Raw genomic sequence first — 12,918 nt, forward strand, 5'->3', positions numbered from 1 at the left:
CATAATGAGTTAAAACTGGCTATCAGCTCAGAACGCCCCGAGCGCTACATGAGGCTCCCCTCCAGTCACCCATAACGTAGAGTCCAGCACAGAGTGCCTCTCCTCCATGATGACCTTGGGGTCAGGCCAGAACGCCCTCATATAATGAGAGTGCTGTTTAGGGATTTGCTGGACTGTGATAGAGAAAGGGCAAGCAGACGCAATGCACCCTGGGTCTTTGTCTGGGTGCTGAAAGTATTGACGAGTGCTGATCGATGTTAATTGCTAGACAGAATGGCCATATTGACCAGGCTCCCTGGAAGCAGAAGCCTGCAGGCCCAGTCAAAGAGAGAGGGAGAGAGATACACAGTGAAAAAGCTACTGGACCCATATCTACAACATGACTCCAGAAACACACACACACACACACACACAAACACACACACACACACGGGTCTCATTCACTCATTCACTTTAATGAGTCGAGAGAAAAGCACAAAGGCATGACGTCCATCAATGCCAAGTCTATTCAACACAACTAAGGGTATATACAAAAGTACTTTTCCAGTTGTTTGTCTCTGTGTGTTTGTGCATAGTGTGTGCAAGCACATGTCAATTCATAAAGTGTGTGACGAAGTTGGTCTGTATTGAAATAATATGACATGGAAGGTGTGTCAGTGTAAAGGGGATGGAATGAGAACATCCATGTATCCGAGGATCTGTGTGTGTGTGCCTCAGCTAGGGATCAATAGGCAAGAGCTGGAGAAGCAAAAGACATGGGCAATCAATATGCTGGCTACAATCAGAGGGAGGGAAAGTGTGAACAGATAAAATAAAAGAGCCAGGCAGATTAGAGAGAAAGATGGGGAGGTCAGATAGTGAATGAAAAAGAGTAGGGTGAGAGGAAGAGAGAGGGAGGGAGAGGGGAAAGAGAGGAGAGAGTCTGGTTGGTATGAAAACTTTTTGTAATTTTTTTCTAACTGTGTTATTTTTTGGATAAGGCACGTAAAAAATGTTGTTATTAAACACCTGTCAAACACGTTCAGATTTTACCAACTCCTCCAATGGAGTGAGCTGTAGGTAATTTCTAAGATTTGCTGCAGGCTATGTTTGGCAAGGAACCAAGAAGTTTGAATGTTTGTGCAATAATGTTGTTGAACCTACCTATAAGTCCCATTGTGAATGGGGCTCAATGTATAATACTGTCTTTAAGTTTATTTTCCTGTTTCATTCAAAATGTGTTCAAGCAGAGCCAGATGTATTAAATCTTGTTTCCCAGAGGAATTTTAGTAAAATAGAAATGTTACCTCTAGAACTGGAGTAAGATTATCTCATCACAATCCTTACGGAAAAGTTACCGCTATAATAAAATCTATTACTACTGTCACATCAGTCTTTCTATGCAGTATACCACCTGAGTCGGGTTCTTCTGTCTACCATCCTACCCCTCCATTGTACCAAGATGTGCTATACTCCCCATTCTGAACCCTTCCATCTGGGTTTAAGAGTACCAGACGGGCTCATACCTCATCACCAGAATGTGGTTCAAATCCCTCTCCACAACATTTACACTTGTATCCCTTGCAGCAGTGTGGTGAGCTCTGAAAAAAGCACCCAGACACAGGTGCAAAGGCAGAGAGAGCCAGTAGTAGGAAAGAAGGCCAGAGGCTTGTCTATATGGAGCATGACTAGAAAGGCATTCAACCACAATACCCATACCCATCTCAGCACACCCCTGTCCAGTTGCAACAAGTGTGTGTGTGTGTGTGTGTGTGTGTGTGTGTGTGTGTGTGTGTGTGTGTGTGTGTGTGTGTGTGTGTGTGTGTGTGTGTGTGTGTGTGTGTGTGTGTGTGTGTGTGTGTGTGTGTGTATGTATAAAGTACAATGTTGAAAAGAATAGGCCTACACTTGGAGCCAGGATAACTGCCCCTGATGAATGAGGCCAACCCCCCCCCCCCCAATTCTATCATACACACACACACACACACACACACACACACACACACGCATAAATTACTCCTCTCAGTTCCTCCTCGCTGTGCGCCATGTAGTGTGTGTGTGTGTGTGTGTGTGTGTGTGTGTGTGTGTGTGTGTGTGTGTGTGTGTGTGTGTGTGTGTGTGTGTGTGTGTGTGTGTGTGTGTGTGTGTGTGTGTGTGTGTGTGTGTTGTGTGAGTGAATGAAAGGTATGGCAAGAGTGTTGTGTTGGCTTGGCTGGCCGTCTGCGGTTGTGCAGCGGTGAGAGAGAGTTTTGGGAGCGCAGAGCGGGCGTTGCTGCCGAAATCCCTGAGAAATGTTCGTTTTGGATCCGTGTCCGTGCTTACATACCGCCCTCCCGACTGTCTCTCGTTCTCCGTTTCATTTTTCCCTCTTAAGGTTTAACTTATAAGTTATGAAATGGGGAGTCAAAATTCATCACTTGAAAGCGTGGTGGCTCGAAGAGCTGTGCGTGCGCGTACATGGGCGTCTGCGCGTCCACTGCCATGAGTCCCGGGGCCAACGAGGGCTGCAATGAGAGGTTATCTACCAGGAGATAATGGAGGTCGAGACAGATGTTAGTTTTTAGACAGATGTCCACTTGACCGAGGCAGGTGTCTCCGTTTTAAGAATTTCCCACTTTCTTTTCTTTCAGGCAAACTTTCAAGAGCAACAATTAATATTTTCTAGAGTCTTTGTTTTTCATTCTTTAAGGGATCGTAACTTAAAAAAGAGATGGAAACACAGAAAACAGCTAAGAGTATTTCCAAAAAAAAAAAGGCCTGGATGCAAATAATAATAATAAATAAATAAAAAACAACCAAAAAAAAACCCATCGAACTCAGGTGAGGTGATTATAAACACTATAAACATGCACTTGTTTATCACACTCAGCACGGATCACTTGTCAAAATAGACATTTTTGAACTGCAAGTTCGGTCGGCATCGCATAAAGACTGACTAATCCCATTTTGATCCAATAAGTGTGCATCTGCGTGTGTGTGCGTGCGTGTGTGTGTGTGTGTGTACGACAGAGAGAGAGAGAGAGAGAGAGAGAGAGAGAGAGAGAGAGAGAGAGAGAGAGAGAGAGAGAGAGAGGTGGGAGGGAGAGGAGAGAGGGAGGGAGGGAGGATTGATCCGCGTCTGTTAAAATCTTGTTCTGGTTTTTCTTAGAGTGAGGTCTGTGCCTGCCGACGCGCCTCTCCTGTGCAGCCTCCCTCAAGAAGAGCTTTTTATGGAAGGAAAACTTGGAATTTTTCTTCACGCGAGAAGGATCTCCATTATAGTAGTTAAGTGGATAAAACGCATCAGTCATCTCCTGTGCTTTCTCCCCTGGAGTCTGAATGAAGCAGAGGCAGTGTAAGGGGGGACGGACGGTGCAGGCTCTGGACTGGGGAGTCGATCTGTCAGTGTGATTTTGAGTAAACACGTTTCCAGAGCGCCCGTTTTAACTTTTATGTCTTCAGATAAACGGGAAGCTCTACTCTTCTCCACTTGCATCGCGGAGTTCGCTTCTCTCGGGAGGAGGAGACTTTCTTATTTCACCCCCCCTTCAGAGAAACTGCTTAAACTTTCTACCTTTTAAAAAAAATAAATAAAAAGATCGGATTGCATTTTCCCCCTTCAAACATCTTGGAGGTGATGTCATCGTGCAGTGTTTTGGCTGGTATTGTGTCGAGAGGGCGCAGGGAGGACTGCTGCAGCCGGGCGGTAACCAGCGGCTGAGACGAGCGGGGAAGTCGGGAAAATCAGGTGCAAAGCGCGGCTGTTATTTCCTCGCTGAGTCGCGGGTGGCTGCGTCCGCCACCCCAGTGACAGCTGTTCCCATCCTCACCAGCCACCCCTCCCTCCCTCCCTTGTCTTTCTTGCCCTTTTATTATCCCCCCTCCCATTCTCATTCAGCACTCTCCATATACCCCCACTGAGCTGGACCGCTCCGGGACCTTATCACCTTCTCCATCGGACACTGTTGGTCGGTGTCACCTGAGCCACGCACCCGTTGATCCAGTGTGGGGGCGCAGTCATGACCGAGACCGCCCTGCATTACCCTGCGTGCGCAGAGACCCCGTCTCCAGCTCGCCGTTTGCTCCATCAGCCAAACCAGATAACCCATCTCCAAAAGCTCCTCACCCGGGTCTTCTGGGACTAAACTGGCCTCTGCTCCTGTCTGTGCCGGAACAAACACGTCACTTTCTTTAATCATCTACGGGATTTTTTTTTATTTTATTTTTTTGTTTTTTTTGGGGGGAGTCCAGCCACATGCTGTAGAGGTGAAACGTTACGCACTGGATAACACACATACCGCATCTGTTCACGGGGCAAAGCATCCCTCGGAGGGTCAGTGAGGTCGATCGGAGTTGGCTATCTTGTGAAGCGGGAGCGCGCTTTCACCTGTTCCTCTCCTTGCCGGGGAAGCGCATCTTTCAAAGCCCCTATCACCACCACCCCCCCACCCCCATCATTTGCTCCCCCGCCCATCCATCCTGTCCACCGTTCTGGACAGCTGTTAAAGGTTGTCTTGCCGTCATACTGGCACAGTTACCCCCGCCTCATCCCCTCACTCCACGCGCATACACGTTCATCCACGCCTGGGGGAGCCGGGACGCAGCTGCCGATGCCAACGGGAGTGTTCGCTGACTCTTGGACTCTGTGCAACATCAAGCGGATTCACAACACAGAGAGGAACTCTCCGGACTGTCTGACTGGCTCAGACCGAGCGAGGAGACTGACTCAAGGCCAAGTCCCATAGTGGAGGAGGGAAGCAATGTGGCCCCTTCTTTCCACGCTGACCGTCTTGTAAGTTTTATCAATTAATAATTTCACACTCTTCTTCTTCCATTCAGCTCTTATCTCTTTTTTCAGTTGTTTAAGTTAGTTTCATGATAGATCTAGTTAAAGATGAAAATGATGGAAAGGAGGGTTGCGGTGTCTAAGGATTACATCACTCCTCGTCAGCCCCCATAGAAAACATGCCATGGAAGGCCCTGTTTTGATTGGCTGACAGTTCAGGGTCACTGGGTCAAACTCAGGGCCCTGTTCCTCATAAAACCTGCCATAAACATCTCCATCACCATCTGCACTTACTTCAGGGATGACCAAGCTGACTTAGAGAAAGCCATTTTCCTATCGCCAAGAAAATGCCTTTTTTCCCTATTGAAAATATTTCTGAAGTTGAGTCAAATAACACTTGCTTTATCTAGTGGGATAGGAAAATGACAAATTGCCAAGAGCAAATCTAAGGGAGGATACAGACTCAGGGGGCTTGAGTTTGCCCATTTGAGGTGTGTCTTGTTAAAAGCCAAGGGATTTATTTTTCTTTCTTTGTGTCGACTGTACTTCTCCCAGATGGCAGTCATCTCCAGATACTTCTCATTCCTCAGTCAACCTGGACAGGGTGTGTGCTGCTGCTGCTGTCTGCCTGACTTTCTCTCTCTCTTCATCTGTGTTTCCCACACACACTCCACCTACCCATCTAACTGCCTACATGTGTTTTTCTGTCTTGCTGATATCTCGTTTTTCCACAGATATTTGCTCAGATAAAAAGTTTGAATTATCAAATGATGACCGATAGTGCCCCCGGCAGTATTTTAGAAGAACCAATCTCACTGTTTAGTCTGCTGGTTTTCGTTTAGGGATTTTAAAGTCAGTCTTCTTTCCGTTCATTTCCTTCATTTCACATTTACCACAGCCACTTCACTATTTTACCAACTTGATCGCACTGAAAGTGCTCAGCCAGTGAGAAAAGCCAAGGGCTTTTTGCCACAGCAACCTGTTACTTCTCTTCATCTAAAGCCACAGTTCCACGTCAAGGCCTTCTGTTTCCCTAACCATTACTCCACCATGTGCCCTTATTACTGCTGATACCACTCTCACGCCCACTGGCCTAACCGCTATTCTTCACTGAGGCCCACCGCTGAACATCTGAAGCTTTTGCGCCGTGTTGAAGCTCTGTTCCAGCATTGGCCTACCACCCTAACCACTGCTACACACAGCTGAAACCGCCGCTCTGTGCTGAGTCCCACCAGGCCGACCGCTTTCACTCCAAGCTGCTGAACAGTCCTCGGTGCTGAGGTCCGCTAGTCTAACCGCAACCTCCATATGGTCGATCTGCTGGGACGCAGGTTTATGATGTCAGACCTTTGCTTGTTTTGGCTGCAGGCCAAGGTGCACCAGGCTTTCCCTCTCTCCATACCTCCTTCTGCCTTTACTTTCCTCAACTTTTACTCAGCGCTCTCTTATTCTCACTTTTTCTCATCCCTCCCCCACTGCTGGCTGATCCGATCTCCCTCTTTCCTCTTTACTCTTTCTCTCTGTGGCTGGCATAATATGGAGTGTCTGTGGTTTTTCTGGGAGCTGGGGAATCCAGCACTGAGGCACTTTTCCTGCAGTGTCCTCGGCAGCAGTGCAGCTGTGGTGTTTTAACAGCTGAGAGTCCTCACAATGCACAGGCACCCAGGTTTTTTCGGCTGCGCAGACAAAATGTGATGGCTGGCACTCCACTGTAGTTCCTTGGATATCTGTGCAGATGGGCTCAGGGGGCAGCACATCAGCCACGGGACAGGAGTGGGCAGAAAGAGGAAGGATGCAAGGGGATGTACATGTGTTCGTTAGTCATGAAGAAGTGACATGTTACAGTGTTCGTGAGTTGAAACCCCTCTTCGTTCATACCCATTATTCATCTTTTTGTCAACTTCTCACACTAGAACACACTTGTTTTTTATTTTGCCCTTTTTTCTCATTCATCTTACAATGTAAAGTCTTTCTTTGATTCTACACTCTTCCCCACAACTACTGATCAGCTCATTCCTTCTGATTTAATCCCCTCACAACTTTCAGGTCCTGTCAGGTTTTGCTTGCTCTGTTTCTTCACTCTTCATTTTCAGTTGTCTTCTCCCAATGCCTTTGTGTACTTTTCAGTCTCCCTCTCTCTCATCCCTGCTATCTCCCACTCTGAGGAGCACATGTCTTTGCCTTGGGCCAGCTGTCAGCTGCCCAAGTCCTCCTGTGTGCACACATGCACATGGCACACATCTGCACATCTCTGTGCATGCCCATGACAGTGTGGAGGAGTCCCCCCACTAACCTCAAACAGAAAGAAAGATGGGAGGCAGGGCATGATAGGAGAAAGGCAGAGTGGACATGGAGACAGGGAGGGAGAGATAAGGTAGAGGAGAGATAAGGACAACAAGCCAGAAAAATAGAGTGGGGCAGAGAAGGGGCATGCAGAGAGATAGGTAAAAACAAGTTGGGGAAAGATGTAATTTGTAGAAGTGTCTTTCAGACTACACACTGAAAATTAAGTCTTCAACTCCAAAAATAGAGCAGTTCAAGGACTGCCAGAGTAGATTTTACACAACACCATCACTCCCTTACTAAAGCTGTAAATAAAATTTGATACATTCAAGGTCAAGGTCCAAACTTCAATTGAGTGATGTGATAATGTGAGAAGAATTTTAATTGTAACTTTAACTAGCTGTTTCAATCATAAATTTCTCTAACAGTCCAAAGATTCAAGAAATAATAGCTGAAGCTATATTTTTTTAATGGGCTCTATATATTAAATCTGATGCAACACCACCTGATTTTCTTCCATAAGTCATCTTTCCACATGTTTCAGGGGTCATGTTCTCACTTATTCATACCATTTTAAAATGTAACCACAGTCCGTCGCTTTCCAAAGCCACATCACACAGCGGTACACACCTGTAGTCCAGCCCAGCTGTCTACATACACAGGGCAGCCAATATATGCTGGTCCATTCCGTCAGATGTCCTAACCAAAATCTGCTCTAGTCGTCTCGGCACGCTCGCTATTTTGGCACAGTCCAATCAGGTCATTTGGAGGCCAGATTTCGGTGTGACGAAAGTCAGCGGGTCAGAAAGTGAGTTTGGACAGAAGGCTGGTGGCAGAACGATAAACAGCGATCTGGGTGTTGTCTGTCTGCTGATCCCTGGACATCTGCATGTCTGTATGTCAGGTCTCTCAGCCAGCCACACACCCAGCAGCGTGAGTAATCACCTATTAAGGAAAAGAGATGTTGAGCAGAAAGAACAGCAGGGAAGAAAGAGATGGAAATGATGGTGTCACAAACGATTCTTCCAACATTTGATGTTGCTTATTTTTTTAACCCATGTGTTTCTACTATTTTCAGATGTGTCCAGATGTTGCTGGTGATGTGCAATCCATTACAGGTGAGGGTCTCCATTCATCGCAAAGACTTGTTGTACAATGGAAGAGACAATTTGCATTTTGGCATTATGTGTAGTTCTTGCAAGTCTGTTCAAGAGTCTGTATGTGTGTGTGTGTGTGTGTGTGTGTGTGTGTGTGTGTGTGTGTTTGTGTGTGTGTGTGTGTGTGTCTGCCTCCAGCAGGTACTTGGTGTAGATGGGGTCAACTTCAGTGTGCATGTTGAGAACCAGACGCAGGTCAGAGACACCATGAGTCGACGACACCACCGGGTCTACCAGCTCTACAGCCGCACCAGTGGCAAACATGTCCAGGTGCTGGGACGCAGAATCAGTGCACGAGGTGAAGATGGAGACAAATATGGTAAGACACACATGCAAACGCAAACATAAGCATATACACACACACACACACACACACACACACACACACGCACGCACGCACGCACGCACGCACACACACACAGAACACAGTCAAGCTCTTCAGTATACATGTGTATGCACTGTTGGATGATTACTTGCACACACATGCAAGCTCACATGAAATGGTGGCAGCAAGTACAAAGACTGAAAGGTTGAGCAAGTGTGTGCATGAATGAATACAAAATGTAACTGTGCAGGTACACACACAAAAGCACACACATAAAGACACACACACACATGACTTTCCAGGCTTTGGCGGAGGGGCAGTGGAGCTTGTCTTGGGAATAAAAAGACCTCATCGACTAGCTGCTGACTCAATGATCCACATAGAGGGAGAGAAAAGGGGAGAGAGAAAGAAGGGGAGAGAGAGAGAGAGAGAGAGAGAGAGAGAGAGAGAGAGAGAGAGAGAGAGAGAGAGAGAGAGAGAGAGAGAGAGAGAGAGAGAGAGAGAGAGAGAGAGAGAGAGAGAGAGAGAGAGAGAGAGTGAGTTTGCAAGAAGCCCGGCAGGTAGTGTCGGACTGAGTGTTAGAAACTCATCTCCTTTATCGATCCATCCATTGATTTCTCATCCTCCCTGTTGTCTCCTACAGATTTAAAACAGCAGGCATTGTCTCCCTCCCTCCCTTCTCTAACACTTCCTCTGTCCATCCCCCACTCCCTCCATCTTTCTCTGTCTGTAATGACATCTAACCCATTCTTAAACCACACACGCAGAATCAGCGGATGGAAGAAAGCCAAGCCAAAAAGCTACAGTTCATATTTCTGTGTGTGAGCTGATAGTAACTCACATTACACCTCCATCCATTCATACTCATGACAGGTAGCTAACACACAATTCATAACACCCAAAACTGACCAGGACAGAATGGACAGAGGACATAAAGGTATAAACGCGAAGGGAGAGAGCAGAAGGAAGAATGGAGGAGTTAGGGGAAGAGAGAACAAGAGGGAGGGAATTATTGATTTCTCTTGACCCCTTTGTTGACTGAGGTCATGTAGGAACCATTTTCAGGATTTATTTTTAAACAGGCACAAGCGCTCTCTGAAGATGTATAGTTGGTGAGGCATAATTGCCTGGAAGAATGAACATGCATGCACCTGCAAGCATACATACAATATGACGCGTGTGTGTGTGTGTGTGTGTGTGTGTGTGTGTGTGTGTGTGTGTGTGTGTGTGTGTGTGTCTGCGTATGTGTTACTTACCTTAAAAAAAAAATCAGTCTGAGTAGGCGCCGCTCAGCTCAGCCCACCATGCTCCTTCTTCTCCTGGCTGTTATCTTTTCATGAGGCCCATTTGTGGTCAGCAGTCTCACATCCATGTGTGTGACCGGTCTTATCTGACAACCATCTGTCTGGCAAGAGACATGTATATCTGCCTGTGATTTATCAGTACGTTTAATAAAATCTAATGTTGCATTTTAACGTGAATGCCTTATCTGTTTTAAAGGCAAATCTAATTTAATGGTGGCTGGTAATCTACACAATTATTGTCACGCTTTTTGGCAGCAGGTTTGCTGGTGAAAGCAAAGATGTTTGCCATAGGCAGGTGACCTCATATAAGATGGAACTAAGCGAACAAACTTGCATTAGGATTATCTATCCACCACTAACATTAGTGTGACATAACTGAATAATCCTTTGAAATTCTGTGCCTACAAAGTTTGTCTCTGAAATACTTGTGGCTCTAATGTCTGTCTGTCCCTCTGTATGTCCCTTCACAAGCCCAGCTCGTAGTGGAGGCTGACACCTTTGGCAGCCAGGTGAGAATTCGGGGCAAAGAAACCAATTTCTACCTGTGTATGAATCGGCGTGGCAAGCTTGTAGGAAAGGTGAGAGTACTATTTTATCTTTCTGAGACATTAATCAGACATCAAGAGTATGCTACAATTTTCTGACCCTGACATGCCTCTCTATGTTTCTTCCAATGTGTGTGTGTGTGTTTCTGTGGTTTCTCTGCTCTCTCAGAAGGCCAGTAATCGAAGCGCAGACTGCGTTTTTGTGGAAAAGGTTCTGGAAAACCACTACACAGCTCTGATGTCAGCGCGTTACTCAGGCTGGTATGTGGGCTTCACTAAGAGAGGCCGTCCTCGTCGTGGCCCCCACACACTCCCAAACCAGCAGGATGTACATTTCATGAAGCGCTTCCCGCCTGGGGAGCAGCCTGACCTCACCACACCCTTCCGATTCACCACCATCAGCAAGCGGGGCAAGAGGGTGCGTGCTACTGGTCCCCGCTAGTAGTGGCTAATGCTTGCACCCACTCATGGCATCCAAAGCCTTGACCTGACCCTGCCAATGGCAAACCCAGTCATCACTTCTGTCATACACGACTGAGCAATCTTCTTTGTTGGGACAAACATTGACCAGAACCATGATGAATCATTCTTGGGGTTAGCTTTACACTGACTAATTTGCCACTATAGCCCCCTAGTTAGTCTTCATTCCTCTCAGTTTTAGTTCCCTTACTCATCCAACTGGACCATCGCCGGTCTACCAATGGAAGCTACAAGGATCTGGTCTGCTTCCCTTAACAGGCCAGAAACATTGACAAGAAATCTGAGAGGCAGCCAGAGCCTTTGGCTCTGCAAAGGGCTTAATTCCACAACCCAAAAAAACCACCAGGTCTTCCTGTCTCTTGTTCTGGACTAGTTGGACAATGTCAGGTATGGGATTACAACTGGACCAAAGAGAGGGGACAAGGATGCCAAAGACTGATAGAACAAGAGAGTGGGTGCCAAGCCTATGGATTAAGGGAAAACAGATCGAGAAGACACCAACCAGGACAAACGGATAGATGGAATGATCTGTACAAATCAAAGGACCATTAATGGATTGTTGACATGTGACGCACTTATTTGTCCCACTAATAAATTAGTGGAGACCTTTGGGACTGTTGAATGAAAGGAAGGATGGCTGACAAAAGGATGAATGAAGGAGTGATTGAGGGAGTGACATACTGAATAAATGTCTGCTAGTGAGAAGTTAGAAGACAAGAAAATGTACCTAGGAGTGTGTCAGTGAGTGAGTGAGTGAGTGAGTGAACCAACAACTGAGTGAAACTGGATCACAAGGGACTCTGGAAAGGGACCATCCAGTCCCTGCATGGACCTGTGACAACACACTGCAGGGGCTGAAGCTTTAGGAACTAGAATGTATAAAAACTCAAGCTGTACCAAAAACCAGTCGCCGCAAATGAAACCAACTGACCAAAGACAACTGGAGAACTTCTTCGTGACTCCTCCTGACGTTCTGCCTCTTTGATGACACTACACTCTCAGCTTGTAGGTTCAGAGCGCAGGGGCGAGCATGGCCGGGAGGGTGCCTTGTCAATTAGCATTGCTATAGAAATGACCCGGGGGTGATGCTCCCATGTGATATTGTGGATACAGAATGCTGCTACCAGGACATTCAGTGGAACAAACCAAAGTCTCGTGCATACACACAGGAGGACAAAAAACATTAAAGGGAACAATTTATTGAATGTTATATATATATATAAATATATTATATATATAAAGAAGACAGAAACCCTGAATAAGCAATCTTACTATGATGGTTACTATAATTATTACGATAAAATTATTTCATTTATTTATTTCAGCTCTGTGCAGCAGTCTTTTCCCAACTCAGTAAACCTTTAAGAAACATTTCCTGTCTCCCAGCCTCAAAACTGTTTCTCCACATTAACACTACATTGTGGTCTATTCATTGATTGGTCAAAATAATCAATGTCAAATGATTTGCTTATTAATAATCACTTATATTGAGCAACATAAGCTAGTTGTAGCTCCAATAACATGCGTGTTTAATGGTGTCAGCTTAATTGGTTGTAGCCCTTGCTGGTCTCAAAACAGAGCATAGATTTATAAATGAAAAAGCCATTCATTGTTGAAAAACTCGTGGGCTGTACAAGGTAGGAGATATACTTCAAATACACTTTAAAATCAAAGTACATTTAAAACACTGAAAGTAGATTTCTCCTAGTGTTAAGTGTTCAAAGGCTGTAGAACATTGGGTTTTGTAGGTTTCTGAGTCCTCTCCATATTTGTTGCCGTAATAAGTCAGAGGCTTGAATGTAATACACTAAATTATTTGAAAAGAAATGCAAAACAGGGACGGAGCAGTCTCTCTCTCTCACACTGGATTGTTTGAAAACTGCTGAGTTTCACTCGTTTTCAAAAAAACAACAGTGAACTCCACTGCATAAAGTTTTGCCATGAATTCACAACATGAAGACTCAGACAAACATATGAAAAGAAACATTCACTAGTGAGATAGAGTTTCATAGCTGTTCCACTCTCATCCTGCTCTTGTCCTTCCATCCCTCCCTTTCCTTCCCTATCCTAGCAGGAGGTC

General features: G+C 45.8%; 1 protein-coding gene across 3 annotated transcripts; it reads left to right on the top strand.

Moving 5' to 3' along the window:
• The first annotated feature begins 3,151 nt into the window (after nucleotides 1–3,151).
• On the top strand, nucleotides 3,152–12,211 carry fgf18a (fibroblast growth factor 18a). 3 transcript variants are annotated; one of them, XM_068325055.1, is made up of 5 exons: nucleotides 3,152–4,750; nucleotides 8,106–8,145; nucleotides 8,323–8,503; nucleotides 10,285–10,391; nucleotides 10,528–12,211. In XM_068325055.1, exons 1-5 carry the CDS (start codon nucleotides 4,719–4,721, stop codon nucleotides 10,798–10,800), a joined length of 633 nt encoding a protein of 210 aa, XP_068181156.1. In that variant the 5' UTR covers nucleotides 3,152–4,718; the 3' UTR covers nucleotides 10,801–12,211. The 3 variants fall into 3 exon arrangements, with proteins under 3 accessions (XP_068181156.1, XP_068181158.1, XP_068181157.1); XM_068325057.1 differs by having other exon boundaries at nucleotides 10,531–12,211; XM_068325056.1 differs by having other exon boundaries at nucleotides 8,326–8,503.
• The last annotated feature ends 707 nt before the right edge of the window (nucleotides 12,212–12,918 follow it).

The sequence above is a fragment of the Antennarius striatus genome, chromosome 10 (genome assembly GCF_040054535.1).
Source record: "Antennarius striatus isolate MH-2024 chromosome 10, ASM4005453v1, whole genome shotgun sequence".
Taxonomy (NCBI): domain Eukaryota; kingdom Metazoa; phylum Chordata; class Actinopteri; order Lophiiformes; family Antennariidae; genus Antennarius; species Antennarius striatus.

Bases quoted from the DNA above. Each gene is read 5' to 3' on its own strand.
- fgf18a (XM_068325055.1), top strand. From the start codon at position 4,719: ATGTGGCCCCTTCTTTCCACGCTGACCGTCTT. The intron at 8,146-8,322 runs GTGAGGGTCTCC...GTCTGCCTCCAG, and splicing joins TGATGTGCAATCCATTACAG to CAGGTACTTGGTGTAGATGG. The intron at 8,504-10,284 runs GTAAGACACACA...TCCCTTCACAAG, and splicing joins TGAAGATGGAGACAAATATG to CCCAGCTCGTAGTGGAGGCT.